Source organism: Aotus nancymaae, unplaced genomic scaffold (assembly GCF_030222135.1).
Source record: "Aotus nancymaae isolate 86718 unplaced genomic scaffold, 86718_ANA_hifiasm-v0.15.2.pri h1tg000067l, whole genome shotgun sequence".
Taxonomy (NCBI): domain Eukaryota; kingdom Metazoa; phylum Chordata; class Mammalia; order Primates; family Aotidae; genus Aotus; species Aotus nancymaae.
In genome coordinates, this window is record NW_026988482.1 from 14,284,409 (window position 1) to 14,311,574 (window position 27,166).

A 27,166-nucleotide genomic window follows, 5' to 3' on the forward strand; every position below is an offset into this window, starting at 1 on the left:
CAGGAGGGTTTCTTGGCTTAGGAAAGGTAAGCTTTCTTTGAGGCCACAGTAGATGCAGAAAAACATGTTATTCGATTCCTGCAAACACTTACTCTCTTACAATTTTCAAAAGCCTGTGTTTTTAAGACTTTAATTCAGTGAAATAATGAACTTCAATGTGGCTCAACAGAGGGATCTGAAGATGGCAATAGATGCTGCTTCTTTCATTCCTGCCAAAGCCCTTCCTCAAGTCTTACTGCTGCAAGGAAATTCATGAGTCACTTTGAGATTGTGTTCAGTGAGACAGTGTGTAGTACTTGACTTGCAATCAGAAAACCTGGGGCTAAGGTCTATTGGCCACTGTTACTGGGTGAGTGTCAACAAGTCCCTTTATCTCCCAGATGTCCCTGTCCCTCCCTCTCAGGTGGTAGGAGGCTATAAAAATCGTGTGTGTTTTATTACACAATTTGCCATGCTCCACACAAACACATACATTATTAATGTGGGCGCCTATTGTGAACTGTAAGGTGCTAAACAGATGTTGATGATTGAGGACTTGTGATTTAAATTGCAAATATACAGTTTCAGGAAACTGGCTTATTTTGTGTAGGGTTACAAGGTGCTTTACAGGTTGGGTTAGGTACACTTTATTAATAAATACTGGCTGCTAATGAGATTAGTGTTCGTTCTCTAATTCCTTTTCTGTTTTTTAAAGAAATCCTTTACAATACTGCCATCAAGTCTAAAGTTCCATATGAGCCACTGTTTTGAACAAAGGAATGTAGGGATTCTGTTAAGATGCGGTACCTGAATGTTTAAATTCCAGTAAGGATTTTTAAGTAAGCAAATTACAAGGATTAGAAAATAGGTATTACCTAACTTTGGAAGGGGAGACCTAATAAGCAAAACAATAAATTATAAAGGACAAGAGAAGCATATTTTACTCTACATAAATTTTCAAGTATGACTAAGTCAAAGTCAAGAGAAAAAAGACTAAAAAGTAAAACTTTTTCACAAAAATGATGAATATCAAGAAGCCCTTAATATAAAATGAAAATACAAAACACCGTTAGACAAAAAAAGTATCTAGTCTCACCAGCAATCAGGAAAATGTACATTGAAACATCAAGGAAGGCCGGGCGCGGTGGCTCAAGCCTGTAATCCCAGCACTTTGGGAGGCCGAGGCGGGTGGATCACGAGGTCATGAGATCGAGACCATCCCGGTCAACATGGTGAAACCCCGTCTCTACTAAAAATACAAAAAATTAGCTGGGCACGGTGGCACGTGCCTGTAATCCCAGCTACTCAGGAGAATTGCCTGAACCCAGGAGGCGGAGGTTGTGGTGAGCCAAGATCGCGCCATTGCACTCCAGTCTGGGTAACGAGCGAAGCTCCATCTCAGAAAAACAAACAAACAAACAAACAAAAAACATCAAGGAGACCCAATTTTTAAATATATTAGATTTTAAAAATTATAAATATTAATATATAACTCCAGAAACTGATGAATCTGGGGGAAATAAATACTCTTGTATGTTTCTGAGAAAAAAATTTATTTGTGGAAAATAATATAGCAGCATCCATTAAAATTCAAAATATACATTGATTCAGTAACCTGGATTTTGGTTGCTATGCTAAAAAAATGCAAACACTAATATGTAAGAACATGCCTGCACTATAGTTATATTTAATTCAACATTATTTGTGGTAGCAAAAGATTGAAGGGAAATTACTTTCAACAAATAACAGAATGGTTGAATAAATTGTGATATATCACAGAATATTATAGTATTATTTTTAAAACATGAATTATAATTATTTATTTACTTGATGAATTGCCATTACATATAAAGTGAAAAATGAAAGTTCCAGATTAATGTGCATAGTAAGATCCTATTTTAATTTTAAAAATTAATAAAGACACAAATCTCCATATAAACTGGTATATATACATATATATATATGCACTTAATAAAGTGAGTGAAAAATATGATGATGGCATTAATAAATAAATGCATATATCTGGGATCTTGGTGTTCGAATTTATCCTTCAGTGGGTTCCCTTATAATAATCATTCTTAAGCTTTCAGAATGCATAATAATCATTAGTTGTAAAACTTTTAAAAATGAAGATTCCAACCCTGGATATTTTGATTTAATAAGTCAGAAGCTCAGAAATGTTGGGAAATTCTCTTGCTAAAACACTGTCTTACTGAGTATAGAATCAAACCTAATTTCTTCTACAACCCATCCCCTAACTCCCAGACAGGAATTTCTGTATTTCTTTGGGATTTCCTTAAAGATATACATGAATATCAAATGAAGATATAGACATTATAAAGGACTTCTAGGAAATGCATAGAACAAACACATATTTAAGTCAGGGGAAATACGTGGAATGCACATAGTTGAGATGCTACCCCTTCATTCTCCTAAAACTATGGCTGGCATCATTAATCCATCACAGCATTCTTTCCCACCATACTCAGTACAGCCTCAGAGTCCTTCTACACAAAGCATTCAACGAAGGCTTCAGATGATAATCAGAGTTTGCAAAAACATTTAAACCTTCCTGGTAGTCCCAAGGTCCTCCTTCTGTAATCCCACATTTGGTAAGCCCTCTCTTTATGTTTCATGACCTATGTCTGACAAAGCAACTCCTGGCTCTCAGTAGAAAGTCCATGGGCTTTACTTATTTAGCTAGAAGCTAAATAGATTTCAGCTCTTACCTGTCTCAAATCATACACACTTAAGACAATGGAGATAACAGACAAAATGATGATGGCCACAGAGTATTCTATGTAACCTTGAGACAGCCACAAAGTTAGAGTGAAGGCTTGGAACACATAGAATGGATTTAAAACCTGCAGGTACAAAAATAGCATTTGAGTCACATGCATGAACCTTAGTGGCAATCAAGAAAATGTCATTTCATTATAGAATTTTTTCTCATTTTTTAAATAACATACAAAAACCTCTAATATTTAAGAATTCACTTAGCTCTCTATTGATTTGGGTTGAGAAAATGTCAAAACACGTAGAATGTGATATGGTGGAAGCAAATTATTTTACGCATTCAGAGCCATGCCCACAAATTGATCATTATTTATTCTGAATTTCAAAAATATTTTACTAATAACAAAATTTGCGCACGCGCGCGTGTGTGTGTGTGTGTTTTATTGTACTTTAGGTTATGGGGTACATATGCAGATCATGCAGGATTGTTGCATAGGTTACCTTCTTAAACAGATTTACTCATAATGGAGGAGGTACATGATTCAGTCTCTTTTAAAAATGTACTTCAGTTTTGAACAGTTTAATTGCAGTTTTATTTTTCATGTAATCACATGCTGCAGATTTAGTCAAGTTGCGCAATGAAAATGAAAGATTCTACTTTTTTATTTGGGTCACTTAAAAATGACATATTTTTCACGTAGCAGGTCTTAGCAAGGTCACATGAGTCAGTCAAGTCCTTCTCTTGAACAAGGAGGAAGACTGGAGAGAAATGTCTTCCCCAAGGCTGCAGGACAAATCATGGGCAGAAGGTATTACCAGCCTGAAAGCTGGTCATTCATATATGTACATTTTTGGTGTCAGGAGATTACCTTCAGATTTTTTTGTTCCCTCAATTTTTCCCATTTGGGTCCTGCTAATTCCTGCTAATAATGAGAGCAGAGAGGGCAAACCTGAGAAGCCAGAGAAAAGTCACAGGATATACATATAGAAAGTGAATTTAAGAGCCCATGAGAGTAAGGCAAGGATTATTTTTTTGAGGACGTGTTCTTTCTAATCATTATGAATTGGATGATATATTGCTTAAAACCAGTGATACTCTGTCTTACCTCTGTTTTCTATAATTCCCTTATGTATTAAATATAATTCTACTTTGGTTTTAAAAGTGAGCTGACCTGTGGTAAATAGGTTAGTAAGTAGTATGTTACTTACTAACATAAGTTGTTTGTAAGTTGTTTGCTTATTATAAAATGCTCTAATTGCAGATTATGTACAAATGATAATACGATCTTGAGGTTAAATAAATCCAGTAGAAAACTGGTTAAATACTTCTTGCAGAAGAAACGACACTATCCTAATTAATTTAGTTCTCTTATTTAATATTCTTTTGAAACCAAATGTAAAGAAATATTTGTACTTTTTTTTTCCTACTAAAGGGCTAGTAAATAGGTGTCAGGAAATATTAGCGCTCCTTTCAAAAGAGAACAAATTGACCCCTGGAGAATCCTTGGCAATTTGAAAACATATTTGAATAAGAAGTTTAAAAAGCTGGCTACTTTTTGATAGTTAGGGAAAGTACGCCTATGTTGAGTCAGGATGTCTATGGGAAATCTTTGTACGTTCTGCTCAATTTTGCTGTGAACTTAAAACTACTCTAAAAAATAAAGTTAAAATAAAGCAATCTGTTTTCTGCTCCAGACACAGAATAATGTTAAATATTTTTTTAATATTAAAAAGATACACCCATGCTCAAAAACAAAATGACCATCTTTATGGGTTAGAAATACACTGGAAACATGCAGCATTGAGTGAGGACTAACATCATCAGATTCATGGGTTACAGACAAGGACGAGACAGCAAAATCTAGGTGCTCTTTTCTCAGAGGAATAGAGACGGAATGTGTCCCTCAGGTCGCAGAAGATAGAAACGAGGCTTATGTTAGAAAACAAGGGTGGCAGTGGGCTTCCTGTTCCAGAATAGAGGTTGAGCAAAGTCATGACCAATGAGGGCTTACCAGCCAAAGTGGAATGGGAGAGACAGAGTCCATGGTACAGCTGTGAACTGCGCCAAGCCTCAAGCTAGCTAAGGGCATGCACGTGACAAATCCCCAAAGGACAAGCACCCAAACCTTCAGGGACCACGTAGGGGCCAGTTGGAGGCAAACAGAGCCATCAAAGAAGCACAGCAAGCACAAAGAGAAAGAGAAAAATTGATGGGAAAGGTGTCCCCCTTAAGGTAAGCAAAAACAAAAAACAAAAAACAAAAAACAAAAGCAAAATTCCAAGCATACAAGGAAGCTATTGTTAAAAACAAAAACAAAAATGAAACACTAACAAAGGGAGAAGTTACTCTCAAGAAAATGAAAATAATAAAGCAGCTTGAAAAAGACCAAGAGCATACATTTCAAACCCTCAAAAATCATAGAAAAAATAACTGTCCCATGCTGTAGACTGAACATTTGTGTCCCCGCTAAATTCAAAGGTTGAAGCTTTAACCCCCAGTGTGATGGTATTTGGAGGTCAGGCCCTTGAAAGGCAATTAGGTTTAATGAGGTCATGAAGGTAGAGGTCCCATGATGGGATTAGTGGTCCTTGTAAGAAGTGGAAGAGACCAGAGCTCGCTCTCTACCACGTGAAGACACAAAGAAAGCAATAGTCTGGAAGCCCAGAAACAGGTCCTCACCAGGAACCAAATATGCAGGCACCTTGATCTTGGACTTCCCAGCCTCTAAAACCGTGAGAAAATAAGTGTCTGTTGTTTAAGCCACCCAGTCCACAGTATTTTGTTATAGCGACCCATACGGACTAAGCCACCCCACCACCACCAACACAACCACCATCCAAACTTAAGAGAACAAAAACAAAGCAAACAGGGAATTATGAAGCAGGAATCTGTCTCTCACCCTCAAAGAAAATTTTAAAGTAGATCTGAATTTAAAATAAGCAGTAACAAAAGAAGTTGCATGAAACAAGATATGATTCACATCAAAGTATTTATGTGCTCCTTCTAGGAAGTATGAAGTAAGGGGCAGAAATTTATTTTTTCAAAAAAAAAAAAAGAAAACAGTTACCTGTTTAACAAGCAGCCTCCATATGGGTTGGATTTCAACCTCAATGGTGTTGGGCCCACACACTAATCTTCTGTGGGAGAGTGATCATCCATTAGTGTCATACCTACAAGCTCAGCGATAAGTGACTATAGGACAAACTAAGCAGAAGTCACTTTTCTACTCTTAGGAGATTTAGTGACTTTGATTAAAAAAATAATGTGCAAGTACTTTTGAAACATAATTCTAAACTACTAATATATATTTGAAATGAAAGTCAGTGCATGATGGACAGAGATGTATTCCTTGATAAAAAATGTCTTAAGTATAGTACAACTCAAATAAAAGTTAGAAAGACATCTTCATTTTGGGTTACTTCTTTTTTTTTTTTTGAGACAGAGTCTCACTCTGTCACCCAGGCTGGAATGCAGTGGCACTATCTTGGCTCACTGCAACCTCCGCCTCCCAGGTTCAAGTGATTCTTCTGCCTCAGCCTCCCAAGTAGCTGGGACTACAGGTGTGTGCCACCATGCCAGGCTAATTTTTGTATTTTTATTACAGATGGGGTTTCACCATATTGGCCAGGCTGGTCTCAAGCTCCTGACCTCATGATCCACCCATCTTGGCCTCCCACAGTGCTGGGATTACAGACATGAGCCACCATACCCAGCCTTGAGTTACTTTTAAAATAATTTTATTATATACTAAAAGCAGCAAAAAAGACACAGCTATGAAGATGTTCCTAGACTTGTCAGGCATTCTAGAGTGTCCTGGACGTTAGAGGTCATGTCTATCTTACTTTGTTAGCTCCAGCACCTAAGACAGGCTGTTAGTACATGAACTGAATGAATACATAAGTGAACGAGCGAGTGAACTGGAAGATATGGCCTCCATGGCTAACACTTGGTCAATATGTACATTATACACAAGGTGTAATACGTATGTGCATTACAACAAGTATGCATGTTTCTATACTATTTTACTACAAATGAAGCTTTTACAAAAGATTCATCTGATCCTCACAATAGTCCAAAGGAAAAGGCTGATATCCCTACTTTGCCAATGGAAAAAATTATTCAGTCTGGCATGTAGGCAAAAGTGCACACATCTAGCATTAATCACGACAATATAACTTTTAAACAGAGTTGCCAGTGTCAGAAATGGCGCTTAGCCTTTTATATGCATTAACTTCTTCAATCATCACATTATTCCCATGAGATTTCATATTAGCATCTATTGTAATAAAAACTGAAGTTCAGATAAACCAAGAAACTTTTCCAGGATCACAGAAATAGGAAGAGTCAGGCTTTGTAGCATGGTATATGTCTCCACTTCTCAAATCTGCCTCAGCAAGTACCAATGGGGAGAATCCAGAGATCTCTGGTTTCACAGAGTTATAGCAGAAAGCTGAGCCCAAGTTTATCTGACTTCTTAGCCATATTTTTTCCAAGTACAATTGTAGTTTGCAAAGGACAGAGAGAACTCAAACCAAGGTTTTCTGACTCCATGCCATGAAAACACTGAGGTTCAAGGATGTTGGGAATCCGAGAGTACAAACAGCCTATCATGCTCTTTGACTTCTTAAGTCCCTACCCCTCACACAGGAAAGAGACCATAACTCGAACCATTTTGGTCCTCAGAACTCTTTTGCACAATCTGGGGCAATAATCTGTTGTTAACCAAAGTGTCAGAACTTAGGATCCCAAACTTGATCCTCCTCTGTCTCTCTCTCCGCTTTGAATGCCCTTCCCACATTCCCACAGTTTGTAAATGCCTACTCAGCCTTTGAGAACCAGATCTGACGATCAAGCTTAATGGTTGAGACCTGTGGGATCAACTAGACCTGGATTTGAATCCAGATAAGACCTTGTGCTTGCTGTTCCCTCCACCTGGAACTAATTTTCCCCACAACTTTGTATGGCTTACTCCCTTAGTCCCTGAATGAAACAAGGGTGTTCCCTTGTGGAATGAATTTCATTCATTCTCTGTTCAAATAGCACCTCCTTATTGGGGTTTTCCCTAACAATGCTACTTAACATAGCTACCCTGACTCTCAGTTCAGATTCTCCTTATCTCCTTATCTTGTATTTTTTATTATAGTGTATATTAATTACCTGAAATTACAAGTTATGTTTTACATTTTAATAAGCATGCAGATAAAAGACAATATTCTCCACTATAATATAAGCTTCAAGAGGACATTGATATATTCCTAATGCCTAAAACAGAGCCTATTATATGTTGAATGAATGAACTGATGGCTGAATGAGGGGTCAGCCTCATTCTTCTCATCTGTAAAATGGGTTTTATAAAACATGCCTAATAAAATTGCTATCAAGCTGAGAGTACGGCACACACCTGCAGTCCCAGCTACTTGGGAGGCTGAGCCAGGAGAACTGCTTGACCTCAAAAGTTTGTATAAGACTAGCCTGGGCAACACAGGGAGACCCTCATTTAAAAAAAAAATGCTATCAGTTGCATATGAGATAAATACATAAAGCATTTAGTTCTCAATAAATGGCAGCTATCTTTGAAATCTTACTCCCTCTGGCACAGTTAACCGTATTTTTCTCCCTTCCAACAACCTTTCCTTTCTTAGCAACAGCACTTACATCATTAAATTACAATATATATTTACATGTCTTTCCCCTTAAGTTTCCTAGAGCCTTTTTAAAGGCAGAAACAGAGATTTTTAAACCCTGTTTAAAAAATCTAGCATCGGTCGGGCACGGTGGCTCATGCCTGTAATCCCAGCATTCTGGGAGGCCAAGGCGGACAGATCGCCTGAGATTGGGAGTTTGAGACCAGCCTGACCAACATGGAGAAACCCTGTCTCAACTAAAAATACAAAATTAGTTAGGCATGGTGGTGCATGCCTATAATCCCAGCTACTTGGGAGGCTGAGGCAGGAGAATCCCTTGAACCTGGGAGGCGGAGGTTGCAGTGAGCCAAGATCGTGCCATCGCACTCCAGCCTGGGCAACAAGAGCAAAACTCCATCTCAAAAAAAAAAATCCAGCATCTAGTGGCACAGTGTCTGACCTAGCTAGAGGATGTTTCCTAAATATTAGAATGAATTAATGAGGTTCAAGGCAGTGGTTGTGGAAAGCAGTTTAGAAAGCAAGCCTAGGGTCTGATGCTATTTGGCTCTTCAAGTTTGGCAATATTACCTTTAAGAGAGAAGAGCTCAGATCCCATGAGGACTGGGACCCAGTGAATCAATATTTACCTGTAGATTATCCTCTTTAGGCTCATCTGAGCCATATTTAAATCACAGCCTGGCATGTCCCTTGCCGCTTTGTCTCTTCTGCTGCTTCTTGCCAAAAAATATTGTGTGTTTAGAGACCATGTACCCAGCTCAGTTTCAGCACAAGCCAAGCAGAATGATCAGGGCATTGACCAATGACTGAGCAACAGGAAGAAATATGAGATTTGAAGCTGGTTCACATGTGGAAAGGTCTAAGAAAAAGGGAGCCGACATTCCCTGACTAAAAACCTGAGCAGCTGGCAGGGAAAACAGGACCCAGATTGTTCCCAGGGGCTTCACGGAAAAACACAGGTCAAATAAAATTAAGCGGACTTGCCTAATAGTGATCACTATCCATTAGAAGAAGGGTTGCTTTGGAGATAGATGACCTCTTTCCAGAAGTTGAGCGATTTCTCAGCAGGAAACTTGTGGAGGAGATTTCTGCAGGGACCATGGGCTAAACTTGTGGAGGAGATTTCTGCAGGGACCATGGGCTAAACTTGTGGAGGAGATTTCTGCAGGGACCATGGGCTAAACTTGAGGAATCACTGGGGTTTGTTACAATTTCTTTCTTTCTTTTCTTTCTTTTTTTTTTTTTTTTTTGGAGATGGAGTCTTGCTCCACTGCCCAGGCTAGAGTACAGTGGCACAATCTTGGCTCACTGCAACCTCTGCCTCCTGAGTTCAAGTGATTCTCCTGTCTCAGCCTCCCAAGTAGCTGGGATTACAGGCATCCACCACCATGCTCAGCTAATTTTTTGTATTTTAGTAGAGACAGGGTTTCACTGTGTTGCCCATGCTAGTCTCTAACTCCTGACTTTGTGATCCACCTGCCTCAGCCTCCCAAAGTGCTGGGATTACAGGCATGAGCCACTGCAGAAAACCAAATGCAGATGACTAAGAATACTTTTTCTTGGGGGAGGTCCATGTCCCTTTTTATTTGTTATTTATTCATTCGTTCAATTAACTTACCAAATAATTGTTAAGAATATGTTATGTGGTAGGCACTTCAGGCTCCAGGTGGTAAAGACTAGAGGAGTCCTCAAGGAGGAAGGAAGGGCATGTTAGAATTATGGTGGAGCTTTTTCAAACTATACCTGTTTTTTGCTCACGGCTTCCATTCTGATAAGTTTCCAGTAGGGTCTCTGGCAAGCAGGGACATCTAGAGTTTTCCAAACACACAATGCCAGGCCAGGAGATTCTGCCATAACCCACTTCCAGGAACTTAGGAATTTTTAGGAAGCAGACACGTAGAGGTTGAGAAAGTTCTCAAGTGATACTGTTAGCGAGTTCCTCACTTCCCTAACACTCTTGTTTTATAAAGAGAGGAAGACCTAAGATATTCACAGATGCATAGGACATGGCATCCAACTTCTGGGATTTGGATGTAGTTGCGTCGTACAACAAGATGTTGGCATTAGAGCCCTTCCATTAAAAACGATAATAAAAACAAGATTGATAAGTGTTGAGAAATTGTTTTATGGAAGGAAAAAAAATCTCTATTTCATTACACCTTGAACCTGCTTATGTACTTTTAATGAGACATTTATACAGAGAATGTATCTCCATTTTACAAATGACATGAGGTGATTTTAGTTTTTCACATTAGTCCTCATCTGTGACCTGCCCATTTCTTTCATTGCCTAAATTGCACGTTTTCAGATAGCCTCAGGAAAACTCGGGAAGTTGGGCTCTTAGAGGATTTCAAGCTCTCAAGTGAGCTGAGTGAGACACTTCTGGTCAGCTTTTCTGGGGAAAGGCCCTGAGTCTTCCCAGGCATGGGGATGCAGAAGGGAAAGGACCAGAAGGACATCAGGAATGGAGATGGGGTTACAAAGAAACCCATGCAGGATCCTGCCAAGGAGATTCTGGACTTAGGTTTACTGGTGCCTCTGTAGGGCTTTGCTCTAAAATAAGGCATTACAGTTAAGTGATTTTGTACTTTAAATGGGCCCAGATCCATAGAACCATGGATCTGCTCATTTATTAAAAAAGAAAATGATCGGATCATGAGGTCAGGGTTCAAGACCAGACTAGCCAACATGGTGAAATCCCGTCTCTACTAAAAAATACAAAAATTAGCTGGGCATGGTGGCTCATGCCTGTAATCCCAGCTACTTGGGAGACTGAGATAGGAGAATTCCTTGAACTGGGACCCAGGAGGCGGAAGTTGCAGTGAGCGGAGATCCCGCCACTGCACTCCAGCCTGGGCTACAGAGCGAGACTCCATCTCAAAAAAAAAAAAAAAAAAGAAAATGATCTCAGTCCATTTAATTTTTATTAAATGCCTTATGCATTACATTTTAAAGAAAATATATATATACACGTTATATTTTTAAGCAACTCATTAACTTTTGATTGAATGCTAATAGTTGAGACTATGTTATTGGCCTCCAGAAGAATGAGCAAAGCCCCCTTCCTCTTCTCCAAACAGCCCTTTCTTGATCTTTCTGTAAATGCTGACCTAATGGCTGAGTATCTACTACAAGGCTATTTTCTAGAGGTGGTTTCAAAGGGGATAGAGGTCATGGTATATAACCATGGTTTCTAACTTTCCTTCCCCAAGACTGCAGAGTAAGAGAGTAAGGTCTCATAGCAGGCTCCCTCTCTCTCTCTCACCTTTTGCTTCTTCTTTGTCTCTCTTCTAATGTTCTGTGTTCTCATGAAACAGTTTTTGTCAGCTTAAAGTTACACAGTAATGGCAAACCCACCTTCTCTTGCTGTCCGTTACTCGGATTCCTTTTCCCTGGTGCTGACAGCATGCCTTTTCTCTCAATGCTGTGGTAAACATTGAGAATTAAATGTGGCCTTGCAGAATCACTAAACCAAGGGGAGCATCTCTTCCCAGTTTCACATTTGGTGATGTCACCTTGGTGGCTTTAAGTTGGCCATGGATGGAATATTCCCACCATAGAAACCAGCAAACCCTATCTATCTATCAAAGCTTTTTTTCTTCCTGAGGGCTAGGTCACCAGGCAGGTGATTGGTCTGGATTTAACCCCAAGAGTGTGTGTGTGGGAGGGGTGGGGGGCGAGCAGAGTGGTAGAGAGAGAGTCCTTCCATTTCTACTGCCAGAAAGTCATTTACTCCTTTTATTTTCTGGAGCCTAAACAGAAGGGACAGAAGCAGGTTGGGTGGGATGAGTGAAAAAGAAGGTGAAGAGATGCTTACCTCATAAACAATCTTAATAGGAAGACCACTTGACTAGTTAAGGAATCAGGTAGGTTTTTTTTTTTCCTATAAGGCCTCACTTTTGTGGTATAAAAGAATTGTCTTTTGACTTGTCTAGGACAGGTACTAAGATGGAAGACTGAGTTCAGTTCATGACGGGTAAAGCTAGGAACATGGAACTCCTGGGAAAATTTACTTGTTCTCTTCCTGATACCTTCTCACAATTTCTCTACAGGGTAAAGTTGTTTCTCCTGATGTTCTGATATGCTTTTGCTACTGAAAAGTGAGAGCTATGTAAATCTGTGCATTTTCTCTCTTTACCTGGCTGCCAGGGAGCAAATAGAAAAATCTGCATGCAAACTCTGTAGCTTTTCATCAACAGAGATTCTTGTGTATCCCCCTACATTTCTCATGTTATGTACTTGCTTTTTAATGTAAGAGAGCTCAAATTCACCTAGGAAATTGGTAAGATATTACTCAATCATCCATCACATTTAATTTCTTTAAAGACCTTGCTCTTACCCTAAAAAAATGAAGGAAAAAAATCTTTCATATTCTACTTACTCTCTTTTACTACTTACTACTATGTTTCTAAGTAGATTTTCTCCTCCATCCATCACATTTGGAAAATGATACTCTTTGTCTTGCTTATTAGATTGTCAAGTTCTATATTGTGTGGATCAGATTTTTTTTTTTTTTTCGAGACCGAGTCTCACTTTATTTCCCAGGCTGGAGTGCAGTGGCACGATCTCAGCTCACTGAAACCTCTGCCTTCCGGGTCCAAGTGATTCTCCTGCCTCAGCCTCCCAAGTAGTGGGACTACAGGAACACACCACCACACCTGGCTAATTTTTGTAGTTTTAGTAGAGACAGAGTTTCACCATGTTGGCCAGGCTGGTCTCAAACTTCTGACCTCAGGTGATTCACCTGCCTCAGCCTCTCAGAGATCTGGGATTACAGGTGCGAGCCACCATACCCAGCTGTGGATCAGGTTTAAATTTAATTATGTACGATGTTTATTAAAGTTTGGTGTTTGATAAATAAGAAAAAATCATGAGGTAGCTGCACTGACGAGAAATCTTTCCTGTGGAAGTGGTTACCCAGGCAGAGTATATCAACATCTATCAACTAGAATTCTTAAATGTCCTGGAAGGATCTTTCACATGTCTTGTACTTAATGCTACTAAACCAACATATTTTTAATGACTTTAAAAACTTTTTTGTGTTTCAATGTGTTAAGCATTACATCTGAAATCTTACATAACACAATATTGTCCTAGACCAGATGTCTGGTTCATTTTTCATAGTGTCTGACAGAAAAAAAAACTTAAAAACAACAGATCGGCAAATCCTAGCCTTGGTGTGTGTGAGAATTATGGGGGTTGCTTGCTAAAAATGCATCTCCTCTCTTATAAGTACGCCTTGCTCCTATAGAACTATCGGAATTATGAGGGTGGAGCTTAAAACCTATATTTTTAAGCATCGGATTACTTCTTAGCTTGAGAATAGGTGTTTCTGGTTGACTGTAAAGGTTAAGCAGCTACTCTCTCTAAAAATGGGTGAGAAATAAAGGTGATTATAAGATTCTGGGGAAGACTTGTAATTATTTTCTTTCAGATTTGCCAGGATTCACCATTTCAAATAATAGCTGAAGAAAGCAGGGCCTCTGTATCTCTGTGAGTTAATAACAGTGTAAGCATTTCCTAATGTGTGTGCATCTACAGGTACCAATCTCATGATTGCGTTACTATTTTTGCCTTTCTTTCTCACTAGTCAGTGTCTCTGGGACAATGACTAAACCTTTATCTTCAGATCCCTAGTTCCTTGCAAGGTGCCTATTTGTTAGTTAACAAATCAATGAATATATTAATTTATTCATTTACTATCGATTGAGCTCCTACCAGGAATCAAGCACTGTTCTGGGTGCTGCAGATATAGTAGTGAATAACATAACTAACTAAGCAAGCAAAATCCTTATCTCCGGGGCTAGTTCTTCAGAGTAAAATGCAATCATAGTATTGTCTTTCCGTCTTTCCGTCTCTCCGAGAATTTGGAGGAAGGGAATTACTCAAGATATTTTTAAGAAAGGAAAAAAAAAAAATAAGACAACACAAAGATGATTGCTCTACAAGCCTGAGATAAAAGATCAAATTTTATATGATTGCCTTGTTCTTTTAGTCTTTGTAAAAATAAGGTTGCCTAAGAAGAGAACAATTTAGAATATCTCTGCTGCCAGTAAATGAACTTAGACTGTATCAAGCTGATGAAGCATTCTGCCAACAATGCACTGATGGTAACTGATTTGATACTTCATTTTCTGCTGGCAGAGTTTACTCTTAAAGAGTATAATAAATCCTACCTGACCTCTTGCTCTTCACTGGTCAGACCCAATCCAAATGTCTGATGGATGTCAAAGCAGGAGTTGCTGTCCTCTAGCAACCTAGGATGTAGTCAGGGTAGGAACCACGCTTCAGTTCATAGCACTCGACAAATCAGTGTTTTTCCCCTGTATCCTGACTTAGGAGCAACGAAACATTGTACTCACCCAACTTTCTGAAACCGCTTCTCCAGGTTGTTCCAAACATACCTGATTTTCTGCACTTGGATGCATCGCAGCTACAATTACAAATGTGATGGAACAGGTGTCATTCACATCATAAAGCTCATCAAGAGAGGGGAGTGGTGTTCAATGCAGGATGCAGGTCCCCTTGTGGGTCTCACTTTCTTTTTTCTTTTTTTTTTTGAGACAGGGTCTCACTCTGTCACTCAGGTTGGAGTGCAGTGGCATGATGACCACTCACTGTAGCCTTGACCTCCCAGGCTCCATCAGTCCTCCTGCCTCAGCCTCCTAACTAGCTGGGATTACCAGCATGCACCACCACATCCAGCTAATTTTTGATTGATTGATTGATTGATTGATTGATTTTTTTGAGATGGAGTCTCACTCTGTTGCCCAGGCTGGAGTGCAGTAGCATGATCTTGGCTCACTGCAAACCTCCTCCCGGGTTCAAGCGATTCTCCTGCCTCAGCTTCCGCTGGGATCACAGGCGCCCACCACCATGCCTAGCTAATTTTTGTATTTTTAGTAGAGATGGGGTTTCACCATATTGGCCAGGCTGGTCTCAAACTCCTGACCTCATGATCTACCTGCATCAGCCTCTCAAAGTGCTGGGATTATAGGCATGAGCCACTGCACCTGGCCCTTGATCTTTTTTTTCTTTTTCTGTTTCTTTAAACATAGATGAAGTTTTGCCATGTTTCTCAGGCTGGTCTCAAACTCCTGGGCTCAAGTGACCACCCATGTTGGCCTTCCAAAAGTGCTGGGATTACAGATGTGAACCACCATGCTCAGCCTGTCTCACTTTCTTTGATACATAGCTGTTATTCCCATTCCAAAAGTGTGATATTCAGAACTTTCATTTGTTAAACACTTATTTTGTACTTTCTCTGCAAACATGCCATAACGCCGTACTCTTCAAATAACTTACTTTTAATTCTGGCTTTAGTAAGGCTTGGTTTATGACAGAGTGCCGGTCAGCCACCAGGGATTCTTTCCACTTTTTGCTTACAGGAAACTTCAGTGTGGATAGGTAGAGGCAGAATACCTTCTTCCTCATATATCTTTGAAATTCATCCTAGAAAAGACAATCCAGTTCATGAAATTCTCAAGTGTTATTCAGTAAGGTGCTCATCAACCAAATACCTACCAAGTGCTAGACAAGGGTTTTCAGAGTTTGGTACAAAACTTTGGCCCAAACAAGAGTATCGGCTTTATCCCAGAACTGACTAGAAATGCGCATTCTCAGCCCCACTTCAGACCTACTGAGTTAAAAACTCTGGGTGGGACCAGGAGTTCTTGTTTCTATGATGATTCTGATTTGCACTAAAAGCTTATATCACTGTGCTAGAGAATAAAAAGAAAGATACACTTTGCAGGAAAGCTTTCTATCCAGAAATTAGTTTCTAGCTATTTTAATGTGACATTTAGGTGTTTAAAATGTGTAATATCCTCCAGAATACATATTTTTGAAAAACTAAATGACCGTTCCCATGTTATGGAATCTAAAAGCCGTAACACTGACAGCCACTGTTCATGTAAGGGCTAAGAGCACTCTCTGTTAGCCTGATGTGGTCGGAATTTCCCCAAGCTGAAGTGGAAGAAATGCCCTTTGTTCCTGGGTCAAAATGAGAGATAGCAAGTGGATTGCAGAGATAATTTTGCCATCTCCTGTTGTGATCTATGGAAACTCTTTAAATAGAGGAAATCTACCCTCTGAAATATAATACTAGCCACAGAGTTGTGCTACAGAGGCCATACAGAAGACACGATCATGGCATTTGAAATAGATAACAGAAGGCTACGCACTGTTGTCCTCAGCAAAACAGTGTCTGCTTCTTGCAAGGGGCATGGGATGCAGTTGGCCCACACTCTCCACTGGGGTCTCCAGTAGAACACCAGCAGAAGGCCCCCACAGGTCAGCACAGATGCGACAAGGCAGAGGGCTTTCCGTACGTTCTGGTCACGGTAACCAAACACCTCCTGGAGAATAAATGTAAAAGATCACTCGATTTTTCTCCTTTTTTCACAGAAGCATATTATTTTCTTTGAATAAACCAAACTTTAGATGAAGGAATATTGGTCGGGAGAGAAATCTGGTTTTAGGTGGTTGAATCAAGTTGTCTGCTTGCAGCTGTCCGCTGATACAATCAAAAAAGAAGAACTTATTTTACTACCCTGGTATATGGAATTAAAACTTTAAACAGGAGTAAGGAAGGGGCCGATTTATTTGCTTCTATGTATTTACAAGAGTTACCTCAGATTTTTATAAAATACTTCATGTTTTGAGCCAGATTTATCTTATTTAGGAATTAGATATTTTAAAAATTGTTAATATGAATTTATTGTAGGAAGATGACAAAATTTTGACAGATGTGATCTACACTCATAGATCTGGCTTTATCCATTAGGCCTTGTTTTATAATAACATGACGAGAATGATCACAAGTATGAATAAATGTACTATTTTCTACAACAGTGTGATGATATAAATTAAGGAATTACCTGTGGACATGAAAGGCTTCCCAAAACAGCTTATATTTATTTACTCTGATAGTAATATGCTAAAATATTTGGACTTTCAGTAGATTAGTTAATATTTGTCATAAACTGAATAAAGATTTGAGATTTGGTTCTAGAGGGGAAAGTTGCCAAACAACAGATTTGCTTATTCAAAGCCAGTTTCTAGTTCCCATCTTCTACAATGAAGTGTCACAGTATTGTTTTTTAAATTTTAAAACCTAAATTTTCAGTGCATTTTGAAGCCCCTGAGGGATGATGATTATGAATAATATCTTTACTACACTTTTATTTTAGGTTCTACTGTTGTTGTTTTTGTGCTTTTTAAAAATATGACCGAACTCTGAATTTTCAGGTCCAGATCACAGGACTATAATTTCAAGAAACTTAGTTTTTACTAAGCATCTAGAGCATTTTTGATGATGGAATATCCTGCATTTTATGCCAGTTTAGCTCTTACTAGAAAAAAATCTCTTGGCCTAAGGTTTTTTCCACTGATTCTCAACACTATCATCCACCTGAGAAAAAGTTTATTAAGTTCAGTGATGCAGCCACTCTATTTTGCGATTATTCATATAAGGTTTAAATTAGCAATATGCATTCACCCTGCTTTTATACATGTTTTCAATTGTTTCTCCTCTCTCTCTGTTTCCTCTGATTCTATAAATCTGCTTTGGTTTTATTTGTGAATTATAGTTTTATTAGGTTCAAATAATATGTATATGCCACTTTACATATTCTGTCATAAATATACATTCTTTTACCAAGAACTATTTACAGGGGCTTACTGCCAAAGTCCAAGTGTGTGCAAAGATAGAAGCAGAACAAATTGGAATTTTAGTCTAGCTTATAGATGAAATGAGCTCATTCATAAATAACTTTCTCTTTTTCTGTTTATCTATATACAGTAATGACAGTGAAAATCATAATTCTGGCACCCTTCAGTTCTCTTCTATACAAAGTTTTTAAATGAGAAAACAAACTCACAATGATTGCAAGGCTGCAATGAAAGCGGTACAGCTACATACAGCTAATAACCTTGTGAACTGGAGTAAGTTTTTAGGAAAAGTAAGGTGACAAATTGTATCAAGAATTGTAAAGCTATTTCTACTCTTTGAATCAGTAATTCCTCATTTGGAAATATGCTCTAATAAAATAATATCTCAAGAAGAAAGTTTTACATATACAATGTTCAGTGCAGCATTATCTATAATAGCAAAAGCATTGGGAAAACCGAATGATAGCTAATGGTTCAGTAAGTTCTGAAACATCAAAACAATGAACTATAGTAGAGCCCTTAAAAACAAAATACATGATGCTAATATAGAAGTCTGGAGCATACTGTGATATAATGTTAAATGGAGAAAAAAACAAAGAACAAATAGCATAAATGGAAAACAAGTAGCAACATTATGAAATTTAACCCAACTGTATTGATAATTACACTAAATGCATGTAGCCATAATACCATGATTAAATGCAAAGATTATGAGACTAGATAATAAAATACTTATTGTATGCCATTTACAAGAGACACACTTTTTTAATGTTGCCAATTTTTTTCTTTTTTTTTAAATTTATTGTACTTCAAGTTCTGGGGTACATGTGCAGATCATGCAGGTTTGTTGCATAGATATACACGTGCCATGGTGGTGGTTTGCTGCATCCATAGCCCCATCATCTACATTAGGTATTTCCCCTAATGCTATCCCTCCCCAATCCTCCCCACCCCCTGCTATTCCTCCAGTAGCCCCCTACCCACCAGGCCCTGGTGTGTGATGTTCCCCTCCCTGTGTCCATGAGGAGACACACTTTAAATATAAAGAAGTGGATGGGTTAAAAAGGAAAAGAAGGGGACAATATACCATGCAAAAAGTAGAAGAAAGCTGATATTGCTGTATTACGATCTCACAAATTTTATTTCTTTAAGGACAGTTAAGGAAAAAATACTATGAGAGAAAAAGAAGGATGTTTCATAAGCAAAAAGATCAGTTCAACAGGAGAACATAACAATTCCAAATTTTTGTGCATCTAAAAAACAGTTTAAAAATATATAAAGCAAAACTGATATAATTTAAATCTACTCTCATCATTGGAGATTTTAACACAGCCCTCTCTCTCTCAATAACCAACAGAATAAGCAGACAAAATATTCAGTAAGAATACAGGAGGTCTGAACAACTCTATTAGCTACATTGATCTAATTGACAAATACAGAAAATTACAGCCAACAACTGCAGAATTCAAATATTTTTCAAGTACATATAAAATACTTACCTAAATTGAGCATATTCTCAGACATAAAGTATAATGACATTATAATTAAACTAGAAATTAAAAATTCCCAAATATTTGAAAAGTAAACAACATATTTCAAAACAGCACATACAAGTCAAATGAGAAATTACAATAAACATTAGGAAATCTTTTAAACTGAATGAAAATGAAAATTGAGAAATCAAAATTCATGGAATGCAACTGAGACAATTCTTACACAGAAACTTACAGCTTTAAATGCGTATCTTATTAAAGAAAAAAGTTTGAAATCAATAAACTAAGCTTCCAACTCAAGAAGTTGTAGGAAGAAAAGCAAATTAAACCCAAAAAAAGTGTAAGGAAAAAACTATAAAGATGAGAGAAGAAATAAAACAGAAAGTAGAAATACAACATGATAGAGAAAATCAAAGCCAAATTGGTCATCTGAAAAGATTAATAATATTGATAAACTCATGAATAAATATGAATATTTATGTTTATCAAGGAAAATTAATGTGCAATTTAAAAGCTCCCTGCAAAGAAATCTTCAAGCCCAGAGAGCTTGTGATTTCTTTGAAATATTTAAGATAGAAATGATACTATTCTTTAATAAACCTCTCTATAAGTAGAGGAGATGAAAATTCTCCCAATTTATTTTATGAAGCCAGCATACTCAGACACCAAACTCTGATAAATATGTTGCAAACCAGGAAAATTACAGGTTAAGCCCTGTCATGAACATAGATAAAATAATTCTAAATAGATTATCTAATTAAATCAGTGATATATTAAAAAGTTAGTACATCACTACCAAATAGTGTTTGTCCTAGAAATGCAAGGATTTGAAAATCAATCAATGTACTCTGCCATTCAAGGTACTTTAAAATTCAGAAGGAAACTCAGAGAGTCATCTCAATAGATAGAGAAAAAGACTTATACAATTCTACACCAATACATGATTTAAAAAAAAAAACTCAACAAATTAAAAATAGATGGGAACATCTTTAAGATACATCATGTATAATGACGAAATATTGAATATTTTCCCACTGAAGTCACAACAAAAACAAGATTGTCAACGATCACCACTAATATTTATCAGTATAGTAGTAGAAATCTTAACCAGCACAATGAAAGAAAGAGAGAGAGAAACAAAGGGAAAAAGAGAAAGAAAAGAAAGAAAGAGAGAGAAAGAAAGAAAAAGAAAGTGAGAAAAGAAAGCAAGCAAGCAAACAAGAAAGAAAATAACAATTGAAAACAAGAACTGAACTCTGTGTAGATAATGTGGCTATATACATAAAAATATCCAAAAGAGAGAGAGATCCAAGATGGCTGATGATTAGCAGCTCGGGCACGTACCTCCCAGTGAAAGCGCAAAGAACGAGAGGACGCCACACTTTCAGACGAATATTAGTTGCTCACGGACCACGAGATTCCCAGTGGAGGAGCTCCACGGGTCGCCAGGGCGACTCTTGTGGCCATCGTGGCGGTTTTGCTGGTGCCTTAGCAAGCCAGTTCTTGGTGCAGAGTCCGGATATTCCCGGGCAGAAAAGCACCATCAATCTTAACACCGCTGTTTTGGCCGGCTCAGTGGATTGCTCAGATTTCAGCGCAGGGAATCAACAAGTTGGACGTCAGAGACCCAGTTAGAAAGTCGGTAATTATAAAGACGACAGACGGACAAATATATAATGAAGGGAAGAAACCAGCGTAAAAAGGTAGAGAATACTCAAAATCAGAATGCCTCTCCCTCTACAGGGGATTGCAATTCCTCATCAGTAACGGAACAAGGCTTAATAGATTACACGGGTGTTCCAATAACAGAAGCAGGTTTCCAAACGTGGGTGATAAGAAACTTCTGTGAATTAAAAGAACTTATTCTAACCCAATGCAAAGAAACTAAGAACCTTGAAAAAAGGTTTGACGAAATGTTAATGAGAATGGACAATTTAGAGAAGAATATAAGTGAATTGATGGAGCTGAAAAACACAACACGAGAACTTCGCGAAGCATGCACAAGTTTAAACAGTCGAATTGATCAAGCAGAAGGAAGGATATCAGAAGTCGAGGACCAGCTCAGTGAAATGAAACGAGAAGACAAGAATGCAGAAAAAAGGATGAAAAGGAATGAGCAAAGTCTCCAGGAAATATGGGACTATGTGAAAAGACCTAATTTACGTTTGATAGGTGTACCTGAATGTGATGAAGAGAATGAATCCAAGTTGGAAAATACTCTTCAGGATATCATTCAGGAAAATTTTCCCAACCTGGCAAGGCAGGGTAATATTCAACTCCAGGTAATACAGAGAACACCACAAAGATATTCTTCAAGAAGACCAACCCCAAGGCACATAATCGCCAGATTTATTAGAGTTGAAATGAAGGAGAAAATACTAAGAGCAGCTAGAGAGAAAGTTCAGGTTACCCATAAAGGGAAACCTATCAGACTTACAGCAGATCTCTCAGCAGAAACCCTACAAGCCAGAAAAGAGTGGGGACCAATATTTAACATCCTTAAAGAAAAGAACTTTCAACCCAGAATTTCCTATCCAGCCAAACTAAGCTTTATGTGCGAAGGAAAAATTAAATCTTTTACGAACAAACAAGTACTTAGAGAGTTCACCACCACCAGGCCTGCTTTACAAGAGCTTCTGAAAGAAGCACTATACATATAAAGGAACAACCAATATCAGCCTTTCCAAAAATATATCAAAAAGCAAAGAACTTTAACACAATAAAAAATTCACATCAACTAATGGGCAAAACAGCCAGCTAGCATCAAATGCTGGTATTAAACTTATATATATTTTAATTGGATAAAAAGCCAAAACCCATCGGTATGCTGCATCCGGGCCCATCTTACATGAAACAATACACAAAGACTCAGAGAGAAGGAGGAAGATTTACCAATTGAACAGAGAGTAAAAATAAACTAATAAACAAAAAGCAGGAGATGCAATTCTCACCTCTGATAAAGTAGACTTTAAAGCAACAAAGATCAAAAGAGGCGAGGAATGACATTACATAATGGCAAAAGGATCAATGCAACAAGAAGAGCTAACGATTCTATAGATCAACGAGATAGAAAATTAACAAGGATATTCAGAACTTGAACTCAGACCCGGAACAAGTAAACTTAATAAATATTTATAGTACTCTCCACTTCAAATACACAAAACATACATTACCACCTCACACCTATTCCAAAGGTGACTATATAATTGGAAGTAAATCACTCCTCAGTAATCGCATAGCATTTCATAGGTTTAAATTAAATATTGGTTGGCTGTTTGTTTGTTATCTTCTTCCCTTATTCCTTCCTGACTACATCATTAAGTATAATTATCAGTATAAAAGAGGTTTTCAATACCCATTACTAAATTGCATTCTAGCCTGGGCAAGAAAGCAATACTCCCATTCTCTCTCCCTCTTTCTTTTCCTTCTCCCTCCTCCCCATTCTCTCTCTCTCTTTCTCTTCCTTTTTTCTCCTTCCTATTCTCTCTCTCTCTTTCTAAAAAAAAAAACAAACAAACAAACAAACAACAATAACAACAACAACAAAAAGGGCTTTGGTGCACAATCAGGGAAAAAAAAAAAAAATATCCAAAAGAATGTACAAAGTATAAGAGTTAATAGGTGAATTTATTAAGATTGCTGGATACTAGGTCAATATAGAAAAACCAATTGTATTTGTATATATTAGTAACAAACAATTTGAAAATTAATTAAATACCATTTATAATAGTTTCAAAGAAAGAAATCAATTACTTGTAATAATTCTAACAAAGTTATACCAGGCATCTAACTGAACAGTGTATATCATCACCAAGAGACAGTAAAGACCTAAATAAATGAAGAGCTGTATTAAGTTTGGAGATTAACCATTAATCCCATTTAAAATCTCTTCAGATTTTTTTTTTGTGTGTGTGTGTGTGTGGCAGTTGACAACTTGGTTCTGAAATTGGTATGGAAATGCAGAGGATGTAAGATAGTCAAGACAATTTTTGAAAAGAATGAATGTGGAAGAATTACGCCACCAGAAGTGAAGACTTACCATAAAGCCACAGTAATTAAGAAAATGAGGTATACACACAAGTATAAGCCAAAAAACAACAAAACAAAATAAAGTCCCAATAGAGACTCAAACATATGATTACTTCACTTGCAAGAAAGGAGCCACTGCAGTCTGTGGGGGAAAGGGTGCTTTGCTCAACAAACAGTGTCAAAGGAAAACAAGTAATGATGCAAAACAAATGAGTGCAGCACCCACCCCAGACCCACCCCACTGATTTACACCATATAAAAGAATTTTTTATACCATATAAAAACATTTTTTATATGGTATAAATCAGTGGGGTGGGTCAACTGAAACAATGAATCATCTGAAAGAAAGCATAGGATGAATTATTTTATGAACCTCAAGTAGACAAACGTTCCTTAAACAGAAAATAAAAAAGAAAGACAAAACAAATGTATTCAACTTTGTTAAAATTAAAAGCTTCTGGCTGGGCACAGTGGCTCAGGCCTGTAATCCCAGTGGTTTGGGAAGCTGAGGCTGGAGGATTGCTTGAGGCCAGGAGTTCAAGACCAGTCTGGGCCACACAGAAAGACCCTGTCTCTACAATTTTTTTTTGTTTAAATTAGCCAGCAATGGTGGTGCACACCTGTAGTCCCAGTTCCTCAGGAGGCAGAGGTGGGAGGATCACTTGAGCCCAGGAGTTCAGGGTTTTAGTTAGCCATAATTGTGCCACTTCCATCCAGCCTGGGCAACAGTGAGACTCTGTCTCTAAGCTTTTAAAAAATATATATAAATAAATTTTAAAAATAAAATTAAAAGCTTCAGTTGATCAAAAGTTCTCTGAGGAGGCCAGGCACGGTGTCTCACGCTGTAATCCCAGCACTTTGGGAGGCCAAGATGGGAGGATAGCAAGAGCCCAAAAGTCCAAGACTAACCTGGGCAATACAGTGAGACCCCATCTCTACAAAAATTAAAAAATAAAAAAATTAGCCAGGCGCAGTGACACATACCTATAGTCCCAGCTATTCAGAAGGCTAAGGCAGGAGGATACCCAGAGCCCAGGAGTTCAAGATTGCAGTGAGTTGTATTTGTGTCACTGCACTCCAGGCTGGGTGACAGAACAAGACATGTCTCTCCCCTACCCCCCCAAAAAAGAAAAAAAAATCTCTTGAGAAAATATATAGATAGATAGATGTATATACAGATGATATCTATATTTATATACAAAAGGACTCATTTAAAATATGTAAAAACACACTATAAATCAATTAAAAATATATAATAAAAAATGGACAAGTGACTTGAATAGATCTCTTACAAAAGAAAATTTCCAAATGGATTATAATATTCAAGAACCTGCTCAATATCATAAATCCTTAGGAAATACAAAATAAAGCTACAATGATATGTCACAGTCTAGAATAACTAAAATAATCCTAAAATGAAACAAAGTTAGAAGATTTACCAACCATATTTGAAAACTTTCTCTGAAGTCACACAATGACACAATGATGTAACCACAGAATAGCTAAAATTAGAAAGACCGAACAAATAAATGTTGGTAAAGATTGGAAGCAACTGAACTCCCATATGTTGAGAGTGTGAACTGGGTATACACATTTTAAAAACTGTGTTGTTAACCATATGACTATGAGCTAATAACTCCACTCTTAGGTTTTTGCCCAAGAAAATTTAACGTATATGTCCCCCAAAAGATTTGTACAAGAAGATTCAGACATACTTTATGCCTAAGAGCACAAAACTGGAAACAATTTAAAGGTCCACAAACATGAGAAAGATAAATGATTTTGTGTTTTCATACAATGTCATAATACAAAACAGTAACATAATGAACCTCTGAGGTACACAGCAACGTGGATGAATTTCACAGACACATTGAGCAAATGAAGTCCCATAAAGCAGTCCACAATTCTATTCATGTGAAGTTCAAAAATGAGCAAAATTCATTGAGGATAGAAGAATTGAACTGTACAGTTAAGGTCTCTGCACTTTATTGATACCACTTACTTACACATGTCAACAGAGGGCTAAAAAAAGAAAGAAAAAGTGAGGTGAGTTTATTACTCTGCTCCAAGCAGACAGAAAGTACTTTAATTACTTTAATTGGGATAGATTGGGAAAGAGAAAACAGCAGCACAGTTTGAGAAGTTAATGAAAGAAGAAAGGGCCAAAGAAGAAATTTATATGGGAAATAGAGGGTTTGGTGACCTGGGAGGACAGTAGCTACCTCCTGGTGTGGATGATTGGTAAGAGCTGACTTTCACTGAAGCAAAAGTAAAATCGCATTCCTAATAAAGAATACAGGTGAATACAGGTGAAGAGGCTTCTGTGAAGGACACTGCATAAGGCTGGGAATACCTCAATATCAAAATGTCAGTAGGATTTTTTATCTTGTCAGCAAGAAGACAGAAACACAGAAAGGAGAGACAGAGAGAAGAAGGGAAAACAAAGAAAGAACCCTTGTACACTGTTGGTGGGAATGTGAATGTAAAGTACAGTCACTATGCAGAAGAGTATGGAGGTTTCTTAAAAAACTGAAAATAAAACTAACATATGATCCAGCAATCTCACTGCTGGATATATATCCAAAGGAAAGGAAATAAATATATTGAAGAGATATCTGCACTCCTGTGTTTATTATAGTCCTATTCACAATAGCCAAGATATGGAATCAACCTGTGTCCATCAATGGATGAGTGGATAAAGAAATGTATATGGTACATATACACAATGGAGTATTAGCCAGCCTTTATGGGGTACATGTGATATTCTTATACAAGCATACAATGTGCAATGATCAAATCTGGGTAATTGGGGTATCCATCCCCTCAAGCATTTATCATTTCTTTGTGTTGGAAACACTCTAATTTCATTCTTTTTGTTATTTTGAACCCTTAACCATCATCCTCTCTTTATCTCCCTTCTGCCTATTACCCTTCCCACCTCCTGGTAACCATCATTCTACTCTCTATCACCACGAATTCAGTTTCTTTTAGCTCCCACGTATTAGTGATAACATGCAATATCTGTCTTTCTATACCTGGCTTATTTCACTCAACATAATGTCCTCCAGTTCTAGCCGTGTTGTTGCAAATGACAGGATTTCATTCTTTTTTTAAAAAAAGTTTAGGTTAGAAAAAAATAAAAAAGAGAGAAAGAAAGAAGCTTGTAAATGTCAGAGTAACTTTCTGAAACGTGCGATTCCTTGAACAAAGATGAATAGAAGAAATGTTTTGCTTCTTTGATAAATTGGCCTCATAAACCTTGGTAAAACTCCTTTCTAGATCATTTCTCAGTTTTCCCAGAGGTATGTGGCTGGGTATGGGACTTGAGATTTTTAAAGAATCACTGCTTTATCTGACATTCTTTTAATCAAATATTTTCAATTAGCTTGTTAATGTTTGTGTGATTAGAGTTTATTACACGTATTAATCCATTCTTACACTGCTATAAAGATACTACCTCTGACTGGTTAATCTATAAAGGAAAGATGTTTAATTGACTCACAGTTCCACATGGCTGGGGAAGCCTCAGGAAACTTACAATCATGGTGGAAGGGGAAGCAGGGCATGTCCTATGTGGCAGCAGGTGAGAGAGAGAGAAAAGAGGGAAGAGCCAG

At 37.7% G+C, this 27,166-nt stretch overlaps 1 protein-coding gene across 1 annotated transcript in view; it reads right to left on the minus strand.

Moving 5' to 3' along the window:
* ATP13A5 (ATPase 13A5) overlaps positions 1-27,166 on the minus strand; it is a 106,322-nt gene that overhangs the window by 67,557 nt on the left and 11,599 nt on the right. The window contains exons 2-7 of the mRNA XM_021671364.2: positions 16,542-16,715; positions 15,664-15,810; positions 14,721-14,791; positions 14,535-14,615; positions 5,784-5,853; positions 2,709-2,843 (exon numbers count right to left, since the gene is read on the minus strand). Coding sequence (XP_021527039.2) covers positions 2,709-2,843; positions 5,784-5,853; positions 14,535-14,615; positions 14,721-14,791; positions 15,664-15,810; positions 16,542-16,715 — 678 coding nt within the window. The remainder of the gene's footprint in view (positions 1-2,708; positions 2,844-5,783; positions 5,854-14,534; positions 14,616-14,720; positions 14,792-15,663; positions 15,811-16,541; positions 16,716-27,166) is intronic.